Source organism: Lycium ferocissimum, unplaced genomic scaffold, assembly GCF_029784015.1.
Source record: "Lycium ferocissimum isolate CSIRO_LF1 unplaced genomic scaffold, AGI_CSIRO_Lferr_CH_V1 ctg8528, whole genome shotgun sequence".
Classification (NCBI taxonomy): Eukaryota; Viridiplantae; Streptophyta; class Magnoliopsida; order Solanales; family Solanaceae; genus Lycium; species Lycium ferocissimum.
This window is the reverse complement of record NW_026727300.1, coordinates 8,762-34,685: the sequence shown is the minus strand read 5'-3', so window position 1 is coordinate 34,685 and position 25,924 is coordinate 8,762. Positions and strand designations below refer to the sequence as shown.

Here is a 25,924-nt window from a genome sequence, read left to right as displayed (position 1 = left end):
TATTATCTACGTCCACGTGGGCTAAACTTCCCATGGAACGCCGACTAAGAGCATCGGCTTCAACATTTGCTTTCCCAGGATGCTAAAGAATATCCACATCGTAATCCTTAAGCAATTCGAGCCATCTCCTTTGCCTAGATTCAGCTCCCTTTGCTTTAAGATATATGCTATGAGTTTTTATGATCTGTGAAAATATCAACATGCACTCCATATAAGCAGAAGTAAATGCATTTTCACATATATCATCAGAAACATTAAGCACAAATAGACCATGGTTACAAGATCCTTTGCCCACCAAAATGTTATTTTTAGTCAACACAACCTCATTTTCTTCAAAAGAAACCTTCATCCCAACTTTTCCTAATAATCCCATAGAAATCAAATTGCTTCGGATATTAGGAACATGCAATACATCACTCAATGCTAGAATTTTACCAGATGTGAGTTTGAGAAGAATTTTTCCTTTACCAAGAACTTGAGTTGTTCTTGAGTCACCAAGATAAACATTCTTCTCCTTCCTCAACATTGGTGTATAACACAAAATCATTTTTATTTACACAAATGTGCCCTAGTAGCACCTGAGGCTATCACCCGAGCTTTCTCACATTGGCTCAATGTTTATTTACCGAAATAACCAATAATTATATCATCCGCTTCATCAAATTTATTTTTGACTTAACGGGATTATCATTTCTCATAAATATTCTCTTGCATTGAGGTGTATTTTCCATGAAGGTTTTATTATTGGCTTTGGCTTGTAACCATGTCCATTTACATACTTGAATTTTGGCATCATCATTTGGCTAGATTGTAGCATATTAACGCATCTGCAACACCATGAACATCTGGCATGATGACGGAACAGGAGTAGCTATAACAATACTAACATCGGTATTATCAATAATTTCACAAGTGATATTATTTGCCATAGTTTCTTAGATTGTTGGGAAAACCACAATATAAACTAGTATAATAATAATAATAATAATTTATTTAGCAAAGTATAAAGATAGCACTAGTAAAATAAATATTACTATGACAATATATTTAGTAAATATGACTTGAGTCGTGGTAGGCATAGTCCTGAGAAATTATTTCAGCAATGTAAAATATTTCCCCAGGATTAAACAAGCCCTTCTCTAATTAATTAGAGGATACAGGAATCAGCAAAATTAAATTATACCAGCAAATTTTAAAACAAGAAAAATAAAAGACCATAAAAGGACCACAAAATATTTAACAGAAAAATAAATGATAGAAAGAGGGGAATCGTGTAAATGGGAGAGGGAGTAGAAGCTTTTGTTGTTTATGCATTTGTTGAAGAGGGGAGTATAGCCTATATATAGGCATAGGAGTATAATCTGCCCATGACACTTGTCCACCAAATATTCTTCCATTGCCACCATTTTACATGTTTAAGACACTTGGCTAATTTGCCATGTGTCATTAATTATTTTAAAATACCACAAATTATTTAAAATATCATTACATCCCTAACTGCAAATCCAAGCGTGCATAAACCATGCAGTTTTGGACGACAAAATCCCGCAATTTCTGCAACCATAGGATCTTATTGCAACATATTCTCTGCCATAACTCACATTTTCTATTTTAAAAACGGTTGATTTACCTTTATCATGCAATCCGGCAAAAAACTGTGTTTCATGATCAATTGCTATAATGAAGAAGCCCCAAAAGAACGTGTATGTGTGTAATTGAATTTAAAAAATGTAGAAGTTAAAACTAAAGTTATACGTGAGAGATAATGGTGCAAACATTTGGAGCTCTCAACAATGAATCAACTGAATTTCAATTCAAACTCAAAATTAACTACACTCACAAAACGGGAAATGGGGAAGTTACGTGTGTGAAAGCTTTTGGTTGGTGTAGGTTAGTTTTTTTTTCTTGGCCTTTTCCTCATTTTATCCCTTTATTTTTAAAATAAGAAGTGCAGATTGTGTGTGTGCTTAGTGGGGTGAGTGATTGGTGAGGACGTGGGGGGAGATAGGGAATGGGGTCGTGCAGTTTTTGTTTTTTTAATTTTTAATTTTAAATTAAATTGGTAACTTCTCAATTCAATTATTTTTAAATTTAATTTCAAACAATAACTAATTAACTAAATTTTGTCCTAAAACTATCCTCTTTTTAATAATCCTAGTATAATGCATCATTAAACGTAATTATGAGTATATAGGTTTATTGAACAATTTCAAGATTCAGCTTGTTGTACAATAATATTGTAAAGCTTACATGAGAGAATGTTAGCATATTTAGCACCTCGACAGATTATAATAGTTAATACTTGTGAAAAACAAACCGATATATAATCTTAGTTCATTGTCTAAATTTTTTAACAATAATTTTAAGCATTATTTAATTATTTACTTTATTTATTTTGCAAATTAATCAAAATCATAAATATCCTCACACAATCTTTATTATCCACTTGTTTGCATTTGTTTACTATAATAGTTTTAGTTAATCTTTTTATTTACCACTTGGATTCATGTTTGATGTCGTCACGAATTTGATATTCCCTTGCAAATATAGTAACATACAAAATTTTAAACCTATCTCATATCAAGCATACTAATTCCCTCAAATCTGTTAGTTAAAATACATCTCATCCATACAATCTAATGTTGCAAAAAAAAAAAAAATTATGTCTAAATTCAGTATTAAGTTCATGTTTTGTTGCTGCTAGGCATTTTGAATTTTCTCAAAATACAGCGATATATTGGGATTTGGGAAACAAATTAAGTATGAATAAAATCCTTAGCTCCTCAAACTAATGTGGGGCTTGATATTTCACCCATAATCAAAACAAAATTAATTGTACATGAGCCAACATTTTTTAAAGTTCACGTGAATGCATCCTTCTCAATCAATTTTAGGACTTCATGCTGTTTTGACTTTGACAACATCAATTGGCCTCTTTTAATCCAAGTTTTAGAGAATCTTGCACAAATAAAAGAAAAGTCTTCATATTATATTTGACTTGAACAACTAACTAATAATATATTGTATATTCATTTTTAAGAAATTTGGAACCATTATTCCTTTTCAAAAGAATAAAATTTTATTTTATAGAGTTGGACTCACCCGTTCTTTTCCTCCATCTTGGCCTTAATGAAGGAGTAGAGTGCAACTCCAGAAATCGCAATGCAGGTTCTAATAAGATTTTATGTTAAATTTTGTTGCCTCCAACATAGTGCCATTTGGATTTCCTCATCATGGTACCAGTAACATAGTGTATTCTACTGATATTGAAAATAGTAATTAACAAAAAGTGTAAGGACAATATACGAATGAGAAAAACAAACTTTATACTAAAATAATGTCAATAGTAGCACTTATATTGCCATAGATCCCAGAAGGCAAACTTTCCCCACAACTTACAATTTACTCCTAATAATTCACAAGACTCTTAGAAACTTTAGGGAAAGAAGGGAATATCGACAAACAAAGGTAGTTGAAAACAAATAACGACGCCTCAGTTCCAAGCAAGTTTGGATCGAATGGATAAATCCTCACCAACTCTAGAAAAACATAAGAACCTATAGTGACATCAAACTATCTCACTTACTACTAATATTCTGGATTAAATATTGACAAAGATACTCTTTTAAGCTTTGAAGTTTTAAATAAGATAGTACTTAATAACATTGTAATTTTTCGAAGAGAACTATGATGACATGAAACTGTAAAGACAAAAGGTCATCGTTCACATGCACACAAATAGTTACTTCACTAAATATAAGAAACTTTTATCTCTGGCCCTTTTACAATTTCTTCGTTTTTCCTTCTCTAACAGACATAACCTTTAGCAATTCGATTGATTAGTCACCTTAAGTGTCAGCAATCTTGCAAGTCTCTGTGGGATTGAAAGTCCATCCTCATGATAATTGCGCATTGGCAATGTAAAAAATTCTGTGACTACTGGAGAAACATAGGAAGAAGCTATCCATCTACAACAAATATTCTAACTAAATCATCTGGGCAATATGGCAGGGTAATAAACATGCTTTTTTTTCGCATCAACTCAAAATCAATTTATACTTATATATCTATATTATAATAAAGGGAAAAGGGTCAAAAATACCCCTCTACTTTGGATAAAAGGCTAAAAAATATCCTTCAAACTTATTTTGGGTCGAAAATACCCTCCCATCCTTAAAGCTTTCAAATATCTGTCTTGGCAGAATTATCCCAAAATAATCATCGTTTTTAAACCCGCTCCATCATTTAAACCCGACCCAACTAAATAATAACCCATAAGATCCCCTTATTCCCTCAATACGTAGGTTTGAAGTTTGAGGGAATTTTGGGGGAATAAGGGGATCTTGTGGGTTATTATTTAGTTGGGTCGAGTTTAAATGATGGAAATGCGTTTAAAAAATAATTTCGGTTATTTTGGGATAATTTTTGGCAAGACAGGGGTGTATTTGAAAACTTTTAAATGAGGGGTATTTTGACCCAAAATAAGTTCGGAGGATATTTTTAGCCCTTTTTCCAAAGTAAAGGGGTATTTTTGACCCTTTTCCCTATAATAAATTCTTAATCCAGTGTCTATAAGAATAAAGTGATATAACAAACAAGTAACTTAATTACATACTTTCATGCGTTTTATGATATAAAGATAAGTACGAATTTCAAGTTAATAAGGTTTGTGTTTATTCATTTAGTGAGAGAACCTTGGTATATTTTTTTCAGTTTTTTTTATCAGATATTCACTGTCCATCAGTGCATTCACTAGGTTCTTTGGCCTATCTATGATTATTCCTTGAAACTCTTTTTTATATCACATAAAATAATTCAATCTATTAAAATGACGCCCATCAAAGAAATAAAAAGGGAATTTAAACATAATAAGCAGAATAGAACACTATAAAAAGCCATTTACTATTTTTCAGATTCGTTTTTAAAAGTATCTTCTTGGGAATCTATTTCCCTTTGTCCTTACTTCATTAGCTTTTGACTTTGGAGAAATGAATTATAGCATTTCTTCCGTTTCTTTTGAAAGTGATGGAACCAAAAGAAGAAAATAATGTTTATATTTTGAAATGATTGAAATGAAATAATCCAAATTGAATTTTATACATGCTGTAAATGAGAAAAAGCAATTTGATATAATCTGTTATTTAAAAGAATAAAATAAATAATTAGATATAATGGAATAATAAATGCACTTAATCTACGTGAATGATGTATCTTTTCAAAACACAGTCTATATTAGAAAAAAGATGGGATATTATTGATATCCTTGTCTTATAATCTCTCTACATATTTGAGTTGAGGAAACTATTTGAAACAGATGAGATCCATTCAAACTAAAATATAGTAAAATGGAGACCAAACTGATGATGACCACTTAATTACCATTCCTTAGCCTTGCTTTTTTAATCTTTTCCTACGTTATTCCTCTCTTCTTCTTTTCTTTCTATTTCGTTTGTTAATAAAAAATATCGTTTTTTACAAAAGTAAATACATATCTTTCATTTTTTAATCTTTGCTTGAAACTCTTTCATTATCTTTGTTTACTTTTGCAATTTCAAGCATGATGCTTATCTTTTAGTTTTTAGTAAGCAACAATCACATTATTAAGATTTACAGACAGAAATAAATGGTATCTCTAGAAACATTATGAGAAAATGCGGAAAAGGTAATCACGCAATGCGGAAAAGGTAATCACACCTCACAATGTTGAAGACAATATTGTTACCAAGACTTTCAAGTTGTGCCTTAAACTACATCCATAACATTATGAATTTAAAACAACAATTATAATAAATTATTGATATCATCATTCTACACATTATTATTATTATTATAATAAGAATATCTAAAGAGCGCGAAATTGCAGAGGAATAAGAAGATTGACATACCTCCCGTCATTAGTTCGATATCATCATCGGCACCTGCTATCAATTTAGGTGGGTCTTTAAACACTGAAAAATCCTCACTGTGATGACTTTTAGTGATACACTCAAGGAAAGACAAAGCGATTTTTTTTCTTTGAAAAGTTAGACAGAGAAAAAGAATATTACAAAGGAAGAAAATGACAATCTAAGTAGATACGCTTACCCGCGAAACCTCAGCAAAAGAAGCTTCAATTCGGTCATTATTCCAAAGCTTCAGCATGAGCACCACGACCAAGTGAAATGTTTTTGGTTTAATAAAGATGGACTTCTCAATTCCCAAATGTTGAGTGGGAAAACATTGGTCAATTTTGCCAGAGATTAAGATTAAGAGAGGGGGTATGTACAAAAAATAGGTGGCTGTCCCAGTAGTACACTTATATACTACTCCCTCATTCACTTTTACTTGTCCACTCTATTAAAAACAAATTGTTTTCTTGTTTTACCTTTAATATTAACTACTAATTACCCAAATCGTTTGCCATATTTTTTGAACTGCTAATAGTAATGTGAATTATAGTAAAATGTGTACTTCTTATTTTCTTCAGAAGTTAGAGTTCATCGAACAAATAAAGGTGTATGGAGAGAGTATGAGGAATCCTCTAATTTTTTTAATCTCATCTTAGGTGTAAATATTTAATATCTTCCAAGCCACTATTCTATGTTCTTCCCGAAAATGTATCTTTCGAATCTCTCATACAGGCCACTCACCCATTATCTCGTCCCATGTCGTCATAATCTATTACGTACCTCACTATTATCTTATTTTTTTCCAGGGCAGAAATCTTACACTTATAAAGATGAGTATTTATTCCATGTGTAGTGCAAGATAAAAATTGTTTAATGTGCATGTAAAAGTGAAGCTGGTGTACATGTCATGAAAAAAAAAATCTGAAAGAATAAAAAAGTTTATATCTCCAACTTATTCACTATAAAAGAGAGTTTTTTTTTTTTTTTTTGGTGGAAAGAATGTGTACTGATTGTCATCAATCATCAAAATTTGCAGTTATATATTTAGAAAATAACAAAAGTCAAAATGGAAAATAAGTACCTACACTTCTATTTTCCTAGCAAATCAATAAGTATAAACTATTCATTATTTCTTAACCGTAATCAGTTATCATGTAATTTTCACATCAATTGTGATTAATCCTCATCTTATAGTTGAAATAACTTGATTGGTGCAAATACAATATGCAAGTTGTTTCCCCAGTTAAATTTTATTATAATATGCTCATGTCAAACTAGACGTCATTGTACGTAACATTCCAATAAAATAGTGCCACCATATGTTTACTATTGGAATCGCAAACATCATAGGCAATATTATAAAAGACTTGGAAAACTTTAGTGTTTTTCTGTTGAACTAAACTTGACATGAAATCCAAGAATAAATGTTAACTTGAAACCTAATTAACTAGATAAAACTTTATCCTATGATACTTTTCTTATATTTACTGTCATTACTTTATTCTATGATACCTAAAGCTTTATTTATTCTATGATTCTTTTTTTTTTTTTTTTGGTAAGTTATACTATGATACTTTTCTTAAAGTGACGTTATTTCATGTTAGCAATATAGGCAGGCTTGCAATCCCACAAAAGAAAATCTGTATATAGACTATAGTACTAAGGTCTTTTTAGCTTCAACATTGTTTTCTTCTTTGCCTTCATACACTTTTGTATTTTCCATGTCCCATCCTTCGAAAAGTCAAGGAGAATAACCTAAGAAAAAACTCAAGTACACTCCAATTAATCCACTTTTGGATTTACGAACAGCCAAACCAAAGAGGTAATTAGCTTTAAATGTTTTACACAACATCCCACATTAATTATAGAAATAGTTTGTGCCGTTGTCAGTTTCTTCTAGTAATTTTAAAGGAATAAAAATAAAATATAAGGGTGTTAAATATTATGGCATGTGTTCCAATTTATGTGGCACTGTTCGAATTCGGGAGTCAATCCGTTAAAAACTTAAAATATGACCATGAATTCAAACATGGAATCTTTAAGTTTTTTTGAAAATATTATTATATTTGAAAATTACGTAAAAAGTTCTACTCCCTCCATCCCAAAAATATTGTCTTAATTTGACTTGGCATGGAGTTTAATAAATAAAAAAAGATTTTTGAAAGTGTGGTCCAAAACAAGCCGTAGATATATGTGGCTATAAATGGTTTCATAAAGTTAAATTGTTTCTAAATATAGAAAGGTGTCAATCTTTTTGAGACAGACTAATAAGAAAAGGAAGACAATCTTTTTGGGGCGGAAGGAGTACTATAAATCAATAAGTGATAGTTCAAATATTTAAAGGACCTATTTGACTCTCGAAATCCGAATGAAGCCATATAAATTGGGACGGAGGGAGTATCACCCCATAGCCTATAACCTTCTTAAGGCAATTTTCATTACTCCCACTTGCTAGGCAGTTATTATTGCTCCCACTTGTTTCTATTTTCTTAAAGGTTAGTATCTCCTTTTCTAGCAAAAGAAATGTTTAAATTGGGGATGGTATAAAATAAACAATGTAAAATTAAATATTTTGACCACATAAATTGAAACAGAGGGTATACTTTGTAAAATGAGATTGTGTAATTTGGTTTGAAGTTTATATATTGATGATGTTATAAAAAAAATTACACATAACTTCTAAGATTAATACTGAGGGGTTGTTTGATTTAAATGTAATGGCGCTGGTTCAACTGTTAAGGTATTGTATGCTTTCGGCCAGGCCCGCACATATTTGTCTCTTGAGTTTTAGCTCAAAAGGCTCCTCAATAGTTGATTCTGAATTCATTCTTAGACGGTCCCTAGCTTTTTTCTCTCATTTCAATGTGGGATTTGCCTAAGGTGTAATTTTCACCATTGAGGCTTACCCTCCATCATGGGCGAAACATACCCCACCCCCGGGACTAACCCCCCCTCCCCTCAGGCCTCCCCTGCCCTCGGGCCTAAGTGTACTCGCTGAGGTTTGCTCCATTGTCGTACTGTGCGAAAGTCAGCTTTGATACTATCTATAACGGCCCAGGTCCAACTGTTAAGATATTGTCTGCTTTAGGCCCAACCTCGCAGGGATTTATCCCTTGGATTTTAACTAAAAAGACGCCTCGGCAGTTGATTCTGAACTCATTCTTATTAGGTCCCTAACTTTCTTCTCTCATTCCGATATGAGATTTGCCTAGGTATAATGTGCATCGCCTCTTCAGACGTTTGTCCTCCCGTCAAGGGCATCACATTAAAACCAGAATATCTCTTCTTTTCTTTTTTTCTTTTTTTTAATTTCAAACCAGAATATCTCAAGATTATAATCTTGTGATTAAAATAAGGACCAAATCTTGGATAACTTGTCCCACCTTCTATATGAGATAAGTTATCCAAGTTAAAGTCCTGATTTTAAAACCAATTTTTGTTAATACCTCCAATTAAACATGGGATAAATTTAATCCCAAAATTTAAATCTGGATAATCCACCTAATCACCACACGGCCACTAATTGATAAATTCTATTTCTATATAATTTTGATAGACAATTGGGAGAAGCTTGAAAATTTTGCCTAAATTATGACCAAAGTTAGGCTGTAGCAGGTGTCAGGATCAAATTTAAGCTAGTCTAGAAATCTACCAATCGGAAGACAAAAAATTTGAAATGGTTAGTCACATTACGTATGTATTCATGCATGCTTATTGTACAAATGATATTCATACACCGTATACATCTGAACAGAGTTCGTTGATCTACTTAATAAAGATGAACTCATTTAATACCGTATCATTTTAACCCGATAGATCTATCTTTTGTAGGAATTATAGTTCAAGAAAGTTATCAGAGAGGGATGGCACCCTTTAAGAGTCCCCCAGATAACCAAATTCCACTGCTGCTTCAAACTAAAAAAGATGAGGTCTCTCTCCACCATAAAAAACAGTTTCCTCTGTAATTTTTTTTTTTTTTTTTTTTAAAGAATTTCGTTAGCCTACTTTTCTTTTGGAAATTAATAGATAGATCATATATATAAGACCTAAAGGAAACGTACTCATATGATTTAAGATATATGAACACTTAATTCATTAATATATCTATTTTTCACTACGTCTGCATGAATTTCAAGAGATTGTAGGATTTTTAGACTAGCTACTTTCTTCCATGTAATTTTAAACTGCCTCATGGTCCTCGTCTTTTTTTTTTTTTTAACACGTTCACCAATGCAATACTAGGGAAATAAAATATATCTCTCCAATCCTGTTCACTACAAAAAAAAAAAAAAAAAAAGGTAATTTGCTGGAGGTTAAAAGTTGCAATTCCCAGAAGTTTTAGCCTCTGGTAATTGCTAGAAGAGGCTAAAATCTCCGAGAATTGCAACTTTCAATCTCCACAAATTTCCCATATCTTCGTAGTGTTATTTTCAAGAAGTTTCGCTTATACTTCTTTTTCAACCGGTTTCAACCCCAAACTTTCTATAATTTAGCTTGAAACACATTGGTATATTGCCAAAAAAAAAAAAAAGACTCTTTTCGTTTATTACAGATAGATGAAAGGAGGAAAGTGGATCATTTAATCGAGATAAAGGAAACAATTGGTCAAGATCCATCAGGATCGCAAACAAATAAATCTGTAAATCAAATCTTAGATAAAAGATTTGAGAATTTTGACAACTCGTCTATCGAATCCACTACCATATTCAAAGTGACTGTGGGGCTGAGTGAATCAAATTCGAACGCTTATAAGCAAAAATTGATCTCCATTGGTCCTTACCATAAATACAATCTTGAACTTGGCTCGATGGAAAAGTACAAGTTGCGGTACCTACGACGGTTTCTCAAGCGGAAAAGGGGGGGGGGGCGGTTGGATGTGCAAAGTTGCATGAGTGAAATGGTTAAACTAAAAGATGATGCACTTAAGTGTTATGATGATATAGGGCACCTTGACAATATTCTTGTAAATTTTTTAGAAATGTTGTTGCTCGATGGTTGTTTTGTCGTTGAATATAATCGAGAGCATTGTGGAATGAAGCTAATAGGAGAAAACAAGATTATCAAGAGAAGTTGCACAACTAATCAAGTATGGCGAGACTTGTTGTTAGTAAAAAACCAACTTCCTTTCTTTGTCCTCACCAAGTTTCATGACATGACTAAGGAAGTTGAAATATCAATCACAAAGTTAGTGATGCTCTATCTTGTTCGAAAACTGAATATGACCCATGCATCCTTTCTAGAGACTGAAGGTAATGAAAAAAATATCAAACATTTACTTCGTGGAGTACACGTCATGTCAGTGATTATACAACTTTCATGGATTATCTTATCAACTCAAACAAAGATGTGACTTTACTTCGCCAGAAAGGAATCATCAAGAACGAGATAGAAGAGGACAAAGAAGTCGCTAGCTTCTTTAACAAAATTGGGAAAGGGGTCGCGGTTTCAAATAACTTCTATTATAAAGAAGAATGCAGAAAAGCACACTACAAGAAAAAATATATTGGGCAATAAAAAATTTTTGTTGCCATAGATTGATTATTATTGCAAAATGTACTTTTGATAACAAGAATTTTTTTTTTTTTTGGGTTGCATAGACGTTTCCTAACGGCTGTTATTGCTACAACTTTTTTGTTTTGTTGCCAAAAGTACTTTTTGCAATAATAATCAATACAATGGCAAGAAAATTAAATTCTTTGGCAACAAAAAGGTTCATTTGCCAACAATAAAACTAAATTGTTGCCAAATATTAAATTTTTTGTTGCCATTTCTATACTTTCTTGTAGTGGTAGTTCAACATTGTGAAAAACCATCGAACAGAATGAAGGCAAAATCTGAGGCACAATTACTTTAATAGTTCTTGGGCAGGAATTTCAACTGTGGAAGCCATTAGGGGTGGGCATGGTATGGTAGATACTGATTACCAAACCGAAATCGAAATTTTTTTATACCGCGGTTTCAGTATTATGGTATTTGGTATGCATTTTAAAAAAGTTTGGTATTCGGTACGGTATTCGTAAAGAAAATATCGAATACCATACCGAAGTATATAATTACATATACAATTCATATATCTTAGTATTATAATACTAACTGTAGGATTACACATAGCACATTAATCTAAATTAATTAGATAGCGCGTAAACCATAAAAGGAGAACTTACGTGTTCTTCGTGTAGCGGAAGCGAAAGTCGAAGCGCGGCTGGAATTACTGGCCGATGGTGGTTGTCACGATATATTGGAGCAACCCCTAAATCACAGTCTAAACCCTAATATATTGTAGAGAAGAGAAGAGCAGAAAAATACTGCAGAAGTATGTTTTATTTTACACCTTAAGTGTTATTATATAGGAAATATTAGGGCTAAGTTTAATTACCCTAATGGGCCTTAAGCACCCCTTATGGGTGGACCCAAATTTCCTACATCTCCCACTCACACATAATGGGAGTGCTCATCTAATTTGAGAAACATTTTCTCAACTCATCTCCGCAATCATTCATACAGGGAAGTAGACCGTGCGACCAGCATACTGTGAGAGCTAAGTGCTATACATCTGTTAGGAGTATATAGCCTCTCGTTGAGTGCAAACCTGCAAGTAGATCATAAAGTATGCAGTACCCCAGATCATATGAATCACATTTGATATAATCTCCAAAATCTCATATACCATTATTTCTTGTATTCACAATTGTAACTCATAAGTTATAATTGGTGCACCAGTGGATACAAATTAATGAGATCCTTTCAATGATCTTCCTCTTCTCATGATCCTTTTAACATTAGTTTAACTGCTTTTCTAGATATACTCCGCCGGGCCAGATCTGTATGCATGGTCTTTTGGAAGCACACTAAGATAGCTAACATCAAACTAAGTCTCAAGTATCTGATCCGAGTCACAAAGGGTACAAATCTTGAGCCACCATAAAGGCTCTGGGTCTCACACAACAATAAGTTGAGAATGGACTTATGTTAACCCAATTGGTCGACATTAGCGCACATGGTATGAAAAACATGCTCGAAGATTTTCTCCTTTCCTAGGGAGCGTATGTCTTTATCTCGTAAAGAATGCTGTACAGATGATATTTAGACACCATAAGTATCTAAATTTGAGTTCCTTATCTACTATATCATTTTTAACTCACATCTGGCTCGATAAGTAGACTAGGTGAACGTTTTTCACCTTAACGACCTTATGTCATTATTTATGCGACGTTCATGATTTTAAGTTGACAGCTCTCAAATTATCCATTCGATAATTTTTCTTAAAATTCAGTCTCATCTCCACTCATCACTAAGATAAGGAGGCGGTTACCTGTGTGAGAAGGCCAACCTCTTGTCTACCCGACATACTTTAAAAAAACAAATAAGCAACGAATGCACATGACATTCAACATGTAAAATATGTATGTATGTAAATCAACTTTATTGATAATTAAAGAACATCAGTCTTGTGAACATGAGGAAATTAAACAAAATGAAGTATCTTAGAATCTACGCAAGCCTTGAGATCTAGTGTGTCTCACAAATGCATCTCTAGACAAAGGCTTGGTCAATGGATCTGCTAACATATCTTTTGTAGACACATACTTCACGTTCACTACCTTGCGTTTAACCATGTCTCTCGCATAGTTATACTTGATATCTATGTGTTTGGTTTTGCAATGAAACTTAGGGTCCTTGGTAGAGGAAATTGCAGCCTCACTGTCACAGTAGACTAACACCGGTTCGATCTTCTTGTGATATCCAATAAGTGTTCCAAGAACCTTTTCAACCAAACAGCTTCTTGTGCTGCTGATGCGAGAGCCACATATTCGGCTTCCATAGTAGATAGCGATATACATGATTGTTTCTTACTGCTCCATGATATGGCGCCATCACTGAGTAAGAAAACATATCCTGAGGTAGACTTCCTCTCGTCTAGATCTCCTCCATGATCAGCATCACTGTATCCAACTAATCGCAGATCTTTGTCGCCTTGGTAACAAAGTGCATAATCGCCGATTCCCCTTCGATATCTCATGATTCTCTTTCACGCTTGCCAATGTGCTAAACCTGGGTCGGTTTGATATCTACTTACCAAGCCAACTGCTTGACAGATATCAGGTCTGGTACACACCATAGCATACATTAGACTTCCGACTGCGCTCCTATAAGGAACTCGGCTCATTTTTTCTTTCTCTTCAGGAGTCTTAGGACACATTTGACTTCCCAAGGCATGGCCTTTACTGATAGGAGTATCAACAGGGCTACTATTTTGCATATTGAATCGTTCAAGAACTTTTCTTATGTAATTCTCTTGAGAGAGATATAATAGTTTCTTTGGACGATCTCTTGAAATCTTAACTCCAAGAATATATGCAGCTTCACCCATATCTTTCATCTCAAATTGGGATGATAACCATGACTTTATCTCAGTAATGAACTCCTTATCATTTCCAGCTATAAGTATGTCATCTACATACAATGTTAAAATCACAAACTTGTTTCTTGATCTTTTGGTATAAACGCAATGGTCTTCATCCATCATGGTAAAACCATTGGATAGGACAACATTCTGAAAACGTATATACCACTGCCTTGAAGATTGTTTGAGGCCATAAATAGACTTCAAAAGTCTACAAACCTTTTGTTCGTGGCCCTTTTCAATGAAACATTCAGGTTGTTCCATATAAATTTCTTCATCTAATTCTCCATTGAGAAAGGCAGTCTTTACATCCATTTGATGTAACTCAAGATCCAAGCTTGCAACTATAGCTAGAACAAGACGAACAGAGGTAAACCTAACAGCAGGCGAGAAAGTCTCGTCATAGTCTATTCCTTTCTGCTGTGTATACCCTTTTGCCACTAGTCGAGCCTTATATCTTTCAACTGTGCCATTAGCCTTGAGCTTTATTTTGAGAACCCATTTACTCCCAATAGTTTTGCGTCCCTGAGGGAGATCAACTAGTTCCCAAACTTTGTTGACTCTCATAGACTCCAACTCATCTGCCATTGCTTTTGTCCATTTGTCCTTAGAAGGGCATGAGAGAGCCTCTTTTACATTTTTAGGCTCATTTTCATCTTGCAGGAGCTTAATAAATAATTCACCGCCTTCAATGTCAAATCATCAGTGGGGAGTCTTTTTACGAGAACCACGTCTAGTTAGTGATTCATCATTCCTCCTATTTTGATCAATGGCGCTCCCACACGGATCAAGAATACTCAACCTGCTGCCACTTGGAACAAGATTTGGAACAAGATCGGTGACCATCTCGCTCCCACTTGGAACAAGATCCATTTGGTCACTTTCATTAAGTGTAGAAGGATTACTTTCATTCGCACCTGATGATGGAAGAGGTTGTTGATGAGAAACTAATTCATCATCTGCTAAAATACTCCCACTCGAATGAAGAGATCCTTGTACGTCTGGATCCCCTAGCTCAAACAATGATAGGTCTTGACCTACCTCTCCCTTCTTAGGAAACTCATTCTCTAAGAATGTGACATCTCGTGATTCAAATTCAGTTACACATCCACTGTTTTGCTGACCTATAAACACATAACCCTTTGAGGTTTCAGAGTACCTTATGAAGATACTTTTCTTTCCTCTCGGACCCAATTTGCCATATTTGTGAGAGGAATCATGTGTATATGCAGCACAACCCCAAGGTCTTAATACACTCAGGTCAGGATGTCTTCCAGTCCATAACTCATATGGAGTGGTTGCAACTGATTTTGAAGGCACTCGGTTAAGTACATAGGTGGCAGTAAGCAAAGCATCACCCCAAAAATTAATTGGGAGGTTGGCTTGTGCCATCATTGACCTAACCATTTCTAGGAGCGTTCTGTTTCTTCTCTCCGCAACACCATTTTGTTGTGGAGTATTTGGGATAGTCAACTGATGAACTATTCCCTTTTCATCACATAACCCATTAAATTGAGTCGATAAGTATTCCCGGCCACGATCAGTTCGAAGAGCTTTTATCTTCTTGTCTAATTGATTTTCCACTAAGCTCATATAGCGTTTGAAACAACTTATTGCTTCAGATTTGTGGGAAATTAAATAGACATAACTGAAACGGGTAAAATCATCAATAAATGTAATGAAATAACTTGCTCCATGCCTAGCTCTAATATTCATAGGCCCACAGATATCAGAATGGACTAATTGCAAAGGATATTCAGCTCTAGTCGCTTTACCGAAAGGTTTTCGTGCAGATTTTCCCGCTAGACAATTTTCACAGGTGGACAATTCCACATGTTCAATGTCGGCAAGCAAACCTTGTTTTGCTAGCCTTTGCATTCTTTGTTGGCCAATATGACCAAGTCTAGCATGCCATATGTTTACATCACTATCATATTTATTTGTAGAAGCAAACATAGAAAAACTAGCATTATTATTGAATGAACCATAATCCAAATCCATAATAAATAAACCTCCGGTCACATGACCAAAACCAAATAATGTTGAATCATAAGTCAACTTGAGATAAGTGTCATGAAAAAACAAGCTAAATCCTAGCCTAAGCAAAAAGTAGACTGAAATAACATTCCGACGAATTGTTGGTGCATAGAGGACATCATGTAGAATTAGGTCTCGACTGCCACGCAGGACTAACTTGCATGTACCGATCCCTTCAACAGCAACTTTATTGTTGTTTCCCACATATATCCACTTTGCTCCATGTGAAACTCGCCGAAATTCAACAAAAGCATTGCGCTCCCAAGCTATGTGGTCCGTTGCTCCCGAGTCTACAATCCACAAAGGATTAGATTCAGTTAGTAAAACAGAACTAGAAACACAAAGTTCACTAATTCGAATTTTATGAAATACCTTTCTAGGAGGCTCAGAGCAATCCTTGGCATAGTGACCCTTCTTGTCACAATTATAGCACTTCACTTTAGCAACATTGACACGTTTGGGACGTCTATTCTTTCCTTTTTCAGTCTTTGCTCGTTTAGCGAGTGCGAGGGCCGGGCCGAGTTTGAGGTGGCCCTCTCTTCTTTCCCCAGTTCTTTCGCTTTTGATCACCTTTGTTTTTGGAGGTTGTTGCCATGTGCAACTCAGCTATTGGCTTTGCAGCCTCAAGTCGTTCCTCCTCTAACTCAAGATGCCTCCGGACATCTTCCAGAGTTGTGATTCTTTCATTATGAGTCAAGTGCATCTTCATATGATCCCACGAACTAGGCAAAGAGCGTATGACAGCTTGAATTTGTTGTTCATCGGTCAACACATGACCAGCATCTTTTAACTCCCCGATCATGTTTGTCATTTGCCTCAGATGCGTTTTCATTGAATGCTCTGGGCGTTTCTTGTAAGAGTCAAACTTGATCGTCAAGGATCTTAGCCTTGCAGTAGAGAATTGCCAAACCTATTCTTCAAAGCAATCCAAAGTTCCATAGCCCTTTGGTGATCCTTGAACTCCCTTAGGATGTCATCATCCAAGGTGCTTAGCAACGTAATGCGTGCAGTGGAGTCCTTTTTCCGCCAAGCATAATACGCTTCACGGTCACGCCTATGTTGAACCGTGTTGCCATCCTCAGGCTCATTCATGACGTTGTTAATGGCCTCCAGAGCCTCTTGCTCTTCCAAAGACATATTGAACTTTCAAACTCCAAGTTTCATAGTTGTCACCATTGAGTTTCAACCCTTTGTTTAGCTCAGCAACAATGTTTTTCGAAGCAGTAGTCATTCTTTAACACACAAAAAAAATAATGAGAACCATTAAAATAATAAAACGCAAGGCACTATGATCAACACACATACATATTATGAAACTAAGCATCAATTGACTAAGGTAATAAACATATATATTAATCATGGAGTCGAGAGGTCACTATGTTCCCAATCATCATCCAGAAATTAAAATATCATGAAAATTAGCCTAGTCAATTACCTAGCTTAGCATCTTAATCATATTTAGGCAACATAATTGTCTATCATGATTTTATAATCCCATATGGATTATTAGTTAAACAAATTAACTTTTACACGCATGCTAATAAATTCACATGAAATTTTAATGTCAAACTAATTAACATAGTACACATGTTAAACAAATCAAGCAAGATTAATGTTAAACCAAGTAACATATATTTCATGCTAAATTAACATAAAATGTGTTAAACTAATTAACAGATTATACATGCTAAAAATGTTAACATAGACTTTACCATAATGATGTTAAACTAATTAGCATTTAGCACACATCAAACAAATTAACGTGAAAGTAACGTTAAACTAATTAACATTTCCAAGCAAAAAAAATAACAAATAACTTTATTGTCAAGCTAATTAGTATTTCAAGCATGTTGAGCACATCAACAAAAAAATGTTAAACAAATTAACATTTTTAAGCATGCTAAACAAAACAATCAAATAAATCTAATGTTAAACTAATTAACATTTTAAACTTGCTAAACAAATTAGCAAAAAAATCTCATGTTAAACAAATTAACAGTTTTAAACATGTTAAACATATTTGACAAACTAATTAACATTTTTAAAAAAAAATTGGGATAATGATTAATTTCATTAAAAAATATAAATACTAAATTTATATTCTGAAAATTAAGTCCATACTTAATTTGGATTTAAATTATAAAATCAAAACCTTTTAAATCAGGCCATTAGCCCAAACAAATGCAGCAATGTGTAAACTGGGCCTTTAGCCCATTCACTAGTTCTGTAGCAAAAACGAAAATAAAACCAGAAAATTGATATGGGCTCTAAGCCCAAGTCTTCTAATTCTACCAAGAAAAAAAACTACTCAAACCTATTAACAAATATCTTTTCCTTAAAAAATATAAAGCTAGGGTTAGAGAAACAAGTTTTGTTTGCTTCCTAATTATCTGTTCAATGTTTTTTATATAAAAAAACATAATTTTCATCTCTTCTTCTCTATGCTTCCCCGCCGCCGATGGAGCACCAAGCTCCATATCATGACGAAAAAAAAAACCAAAAGCTTCTCTCTTCTTCTCATTAGTCCTTGTGGCTAAAAAATTGAGACTCGGTTCATGACATATGTATATATATATATATATATATTTTTTTTTTTTAATTTTTAAGACAGAAAGAGAGAAAAAAACTTTCTTTTCTGTTTAATGCTTCCATGTTAGAGCACAAAGACTCAAATTTTTTTTTTAATTTTTATTTTCTTCTCTTTTAGAAAGGCAAGTCATTATTTTTACCTTCTTATCTTTGCACTCCCACCGTCCGTTGATGGATCTATCCAGCGGTGACGAACAAAAAAGATTGAGAAAAACCCAAAAAAAAACTTTTTTTTTTTTTTTTTTTTTTTTTTAAACTGATTTTAGAATCTATTATCGGATAAAATCTAAATATTTAACAGATTTCAAAACTTTAGTTCATATCAGTAGAACAAAATTGATAAAGGTTCTGAGTCGAAACATATCCAGATATAAGAAAATATTAACCTGACTTAAAACGTAATTTTAAATCAGTTTACTACAAAATTTTATTATTTCCAATTGCACAGTGCAAAAAAATAAATACTCAGTTCTAAATACACACAGTAAATCAGAACAGTTCTTTAATTATTTTTCAGACCAGAAAACCAACCTTATGGCTCTTGATACCAATGAAGGTTTACACATAGCACATTAATCTAAATTAATTAGATAGCGCGTAAACCATAAAAGGAGAACTTACGTGTTCTTTGTGTAGCGGAAGCGGAAGTCAATTACTGGCCGATGGTGGTTGTCATGATATATTGGAGCAATCCCCTAAATCACAGTCTAAACCCTAATATATTGTAGAGAAGAGAAGAGCAGAAAAATACTTTTCTTGCGAAGTATGTTTTTATTTTACACCTTAAGTGTTATTATATAGGAAATATTAGGGCTAAGTTTAGTTACCCTAATGGGCCTTAAGCACCCCTTATGGGTGGACCCAAATTTCCAACACTAACAAATATATAAACTAGTATTATTGGAAAACTAATTGTTTAACCGTTGGAACTTTGACTACTCTATCTTGAACATTTAAATGTCTTTTGTGTATAATTCATTTGCGCAGGTGATTGCTTGTACTTTCTTTTGAATATTTTTTACGTGTAAGGTGTTTAGTTCATAATAATTGAGACGTTTCTTAAGTAGCGGAAGTCATAATTCTCCACAATATTAGTATATGTAAGTTGAAGTCGGACAAATTATGATACCGATTTACCGTACTGTAGAATACCGAAATCAAATTTTAAAATACCGAAACCAAATTTTAAAATACCGAACCATATCAAATTAATTTGGTACGGTAATGCTATAGTATTTTTAGAAACCGAAAACCGAAATTACCATACTGAAATTTCAAATATCATACCATACCGTACCATGCCCACCCTTAGCAGCCATCATAATCCTCATACTCACACTTACACAGACAGTTTTATCTTTCATAAGCACTCTTAGGAAGTTGTCTTAATTTTATGACATTGTTGATTAGTTTTGTTAATCCTTCAACTCTGGATTTGTCACTACTGATCTATTCATGTAATTTGTGTGTTTGATAGGCTTAATATTGTATTCAAGTTCCATTAATGGATTTAGCATTTCTAGGCAGATTCATATTAATTAAATATTTACAAATGAAGGGATTTGTAAATTTGTTAAAAATCTTAAAGATACAAATTAAAATCTTGATGGCCAGTTTGTAAATTGATGTTTGATATAAAGAAGCTGGCCCTTGTAGTTATTAAAACTTGCATACACCTCCCATTTCATCATTTTGGAGACAATTGCAACAGCAATACTTTAGGATTGGAGTTACAATTTCATGCTCTCTTTTCATTACCATTCTACACATATTATGTGTAGCTATAAAATTTTCTTTTTAATTTCTAAAGCTACAATTTTTACTATATTATCTATTTAAATAATGAACTTCAATATGTGTGGTTTTGACATGAACATTTGTAAATATTGTAACAGATTCTCTAACTCAAGATTACTGTAACTGATTCATAAGTTTACTTTACCAACTGATGGAGATTAAAAAACCCATATTACAAAGCAGGTTAAATTAGGCATAGGCATATGGCTTAAATATCACTCGATGTACATCCTAGATATTTCGAAGATTTTCTGTTTTCATGGATTATCTTATCGACTCGGACAAAGACGTTTAGTGGGGAAGGAAGCCTTTTTTTTTAAATTAGGGTTCTAATTAGAAGAAAAAAAAACATCGATTTAAAGGGTAGGGGGGTTTTTAGTCACGTGGACTGCATAGGTGGACAACCATCTCGGCAATTTTTTCCACGTCAAGCTACCCTCATGGCGGTCCGTTAGTGAGAGGGGCATTTGTGGTCCCTTGGAGTGACAGCGAGGGTTCTTTTGGTACCAAAAACAAACGAAGAGTGTATGTGGTCTATTTTGGAGAGTTCGAGGGTAGTTTTGGCCCTTTTCTGTTATTTTAATAGTCCTTGGTAGGAGCTTCGACTGTAGGAACCATCATACTCCTTATACTCACCCTTATACGGAGTTTCGCTTTCACGGTGGTTTTAAGTAATCATTGTACTAATTATGTACAATTGTTGTTTGAATGTCTCACTTTATTGTGTTAAAGCTTTTGTGCTTAATTGATTAAATGTGTTAGAATCATAATGAAAAGTTTTTTCTTTTCTCTAGTAACCCAGGATTTGAAGTTTATGGGTTTCTACAGTAATCTCAAATTAATATACAACGATAACGGGTTCACACTTAAATATGCATAAAATTTTAATGGAATTTTTAATATGTATACGGGGTATGCGCAAAATCTCCGAATCTTGTGGAACCCATACTTGAAGAAGCGTGGATCCGCCCTGTATGGCACCTTCGAATAAGAAGTAGATTCTTAACTATCATTCTCTTCTTTCTCTTTCAATAATAAAGATACGACCAATTATTATTACGCTTCAATCCTAAGCTAATTGGATCGGCTATATGAATCCTGAACAACTATTTTCAGTCCATTATGACCCGTTATTAGTTCCATTATTCAATAGTACTCACTACTATAGAAAACTGTGATTTAGTGAGGAACAATCCCTCGCTAAAGAGAATTTATCCCTCGCTAATTCAAAATTAGTGTATGAGGAACAAGAGCCTCGCTAATTTCGTCGCTAATAAGGACCTCACAAAATCTAGCAAGAATAAGGCATTCAGGAAGTTGTTCATGATATAACTCAAAAATGGCTCATGCAACAGAGAATAACTATCAGGATTCTGACATTTTCGATATTCTTTCACTTTGCTGAAGGATTTCAAGAGCATGGTAAATCTTCAACCTATAGAATTCTTCTCGGTGCTCTCATAATTGCAAAAACTTTCCATGGATTAATGTTTTAATACTTTGTTTTACAAAAAAGATATGGTCACAGTTGAGGGTAAATTTAATAAAAGCTTAGTAATTTTTCTGTTACAAACGAAGTTATGCGACTTTTCTGAAAAGTATTCATAATTATGTGACCTTTTATAAAATTTACCCCTAAAGTTCATGATACTGTGCTGGGTTAGTTGAGTCAGGGGACAAAACTCCTCAAAGTGAGAAGAACAAGGAAACCATTTGATTAAAATTTCAATGTAGACAGGGGAAAAAATGCTAAAGTTAGCTAGATGTTACTCCTCCGTCCCGGTCCCAATTTATACGAGGGTTGACCTATTTGGGGAGTCAAACAACTCTTTCTTTGACTATGATTTTCTCCAACTCTTTTTATATATTGTGAATTATTAATTATGCAGACTTATAGTAGTATTTTTATGTAGTTTTCAAATATGTAAATTTTAATATAAAATACTCGAAGAATCTATGTTCGAAATAGAGTCAAAGAAAGAATTGTTTGGCTCCCTAAATATGTCAAACCTCATATAAATTGAGACGGAGGGAGTATGCACAAAAAATAGGTGATCCGTCCCAGTAGTACACTTATATACTACCAGAGGCGGATCCAGGATTTTACGCTTGTGGGTTCCCAGTAAAATAAATTAATATGCAATAATAATCGACAAAAAATGAATGCTGCAATTCTTTATATATTTAAAACATAGCGAACCACTTAAATACAACCTATTAAAATAAAAATTATCATTAAAATATAATGTACTCGATGACTTGTCATGTTGAAAATGATCGATCATTGCCTCTTAGGTACACTTTTAAATGTTTCATCCTCTGTAGAATAAACTAAGCAATCATTTAAAAATTCAATACCAATTCTGCTACGCAAATCATTTTTAATATACTTCATTGAAGAAAAAACAATCATTCAAAATTTTATCACCAATTCTCCTCACTCTATCACATAGATTAGGAGGATATTCTGAAATTTGTTTCCTTTAAGTAGGATGGGATTCGATAGGAACCAAATCCAATATTTTATCTTTATCTGATGGTCGATTGACATCGTCATGATTAACTGGACATAGAGCTTAGCGAAGGACAATCTGAAGTGGATTGTGTCACGACCCAATTCGCGAGTCGTGGTGGCACCTACACTATCCCTTCGAGTAGGCGAACCACATTACTAATAACAAGTTAAATAAGCGGAAAATTAATTAAGAATAAGTTATCAATTCTTAAATACTTATCATAACAAGAAATGTCACGACAACCCCAAAATCTGTCAAAGGTACAAGAGCGCTAACATAGGACGGAATAGAAGTCCGAAAATGCCGAAGGCTACATATTGTCCGTCGAATACAAAAACGAAAATAGATAGAGAGAGAGGTCCTTCGTGGCCACGGATGAAAGGTAGCTCACCCCGAATAACTAAAAGATGTCGCCCTCACGTATCGGCCACGGGGCGTAGAACCGGAGCTCGGATCGTACTCGCACTCAACAACGGTCGAGCAAGAGTAGTATCAGTACAACACTTGTACCGGTAAGCATCATAGGCCGACAATGATTAGATAACGCATGAAGAAGTCGAAACCAACAAGTAGCACATAGAGCAAACAGGTATGGTCACGTATCATATACAAGTAAGGTGTAAAGGAATCATGAAATCAACCAAGACAGATATAATTCACCAAATGATCAGTCAAATATATGAGTGGATGAATGCAATGCAATACAATAGTCACCTCTCACACTCCACTCTCGTACACACATGGCAATGCCTCATAGTCATGACCATGGGGGACCCGCGATGTCTATGTACCACTCGTGCTCTCCGTAAAACCCTCGGAGGCTATTAATCACTCTCGATCTCTAAAGACCTGAGTCTCTGTCACTCTCAATCTTGAAAGACCTCGGAGTCTCTGTCTCTCAATCTCACGGCAAAGACCTCGAGTCTCTCGATCACTCACCTCACCAATCATCACAACAATAATATAAAAGACATGTATCATGCATGATATCAGCCTCAACAATATCACCGATATATAGTCAACCAATACAAGTCATATTAATGTTACCATTCCTTTACACATGGTGAGTGAGCTAGTATGTGAGAGATACGAGCAGTGATAATCATAGAAAATAACACACATATGGCGACAAGCCCATACTAACAAAGCCAAACCATGGAATCCACCTACTACTTCATGCCCGAAGGCCTATATGTTGTCCGTCACTTTCTACAACTACATACGATTCTCTAATCAGAGTCTAACTAAAGTAGACCGTAACCTACCTCCCACTTGGCTGATGATGCCACGAACAATCAAACTAATGTCTTCCATTGCGTAGAGCCTACGAACGATCAAAATCTATAAAATATGCGATCTACGTTAGAATACGACTCTAAGGACACCATCTTGCTTATATTTATATTGAAACCCAAAAACGCACCCCAAAGTAGCCTTGGGCCCACATCGGGCAAGATTGAAATTTTATTTGAAGAAAATAATTTCGCCCTATTTATCTAAGGATTATATATTATTAAAATTGGTCAATTTCATCCATAAATATACTATTAAATCATTAATTCTCCTTTCTTAGGACTAGGACTCGAAACCTTTAATTACTCCAATATCTTTAACTTCGGACAAATGCGACTTTTCGTAATTCAAATACCATGATTTAAAGGTTTTTATATCATTCACAATATAATCTTTAATTCGTAGACCCAATATATAAAGATTGACATTGATACATGCTAAGCATCAAAAAAAAAAAAAAAAGAAATTGGAGACAGAAACAAATTTAAACAGTGACTTCAACAAAATAAAATAAAATAAATAAAAACAAAATGAACACCTTTGTATCACAAGTTGCCATTTGATTTCTTTATTCCTTTTTCCCTTTTAACGTATATTTAATAGTGACATGTTGATGCAGTGAGTTGTAAAATTGCTTTAGAAATATAATACTCTCATCATCCAATTTTATAAAACCATAAGCTTTTAATAAATAGCCATATGTATTATTTTGTTTTTATACTCACTTGTATCATCATATCTATTTATAGCATAGGTGAGGACATCATTATGACATCCACTAATTTTCACCTAATTTTAATAACCAAAAACGATTAGATTGTCCATGAAATCAAATTGCATCCTTGTGCACAAAAAAATGGAATTCTAACGTACATATATATCATCCAAGAAATCAACATCAATACTCAGTTATATTTCACATATATTAAACAATTTAAATATATAATATGAACTAAACTCAAGTAAAGAAATGGACCCATAATCATTTCTAATACCATCTCCTCGACATGAACACTATAATCTTAACCACTAAACACATAGAGGATTAATTATATTACACCAAGATCAATAATTGGAAGAAATCCTTACTTGCACTGTTGAGTTCCTAGAATTCTTTTTGGAATGTTTTTGCTCTTCCTCTTGATATTTCTGGTGTTGTTCAAGTTAAAGTAATTTGTGTCCACTTCCAATAATGAATAGAATGGAGCAAGATCCGTAATAAGATCTTGGACATAGGTGGTGTCTTGATAATTTATAAAGAAGAAGAATTGGTGTTTGTTGGCGGATAAAGTTGGTGGTTATCATTATCATTGACTTGTTGGAAAGGAAACATTGAGTGGAAATTATCCCTCTGTACTTCCACTAACTATTTGTCTTTCACTCTCATCCTGGCAACATCA

General features: G+C 33.8%; 1 protein-coding gene across 1 annotated transcript; it reads left to right on the top strand.

The window, feature by feature from the left end:
• Positions 1-9,723: 9,723 nt before the first annotated feature.
• On the top strand, positions 9,724-11,238 carry LOC132045902 (putative UPF0481 protein At3g02645). Its single transcript, XM_059436472.1, has 2 exons — positions 9,724-9,817; positions 10,441-11,238. Exons 1-2 carry the CDS (start codon positions 9,752-9,754, stop codon positions 11,236-11,238), a joined length of 864 nt encoding a protein of 287 aa, XP_059292455.1. The 5' UTR covers positions 9,724-9,751.
• Positions 11,239-25,924: the final 14,686 nt, after the last annotated feature.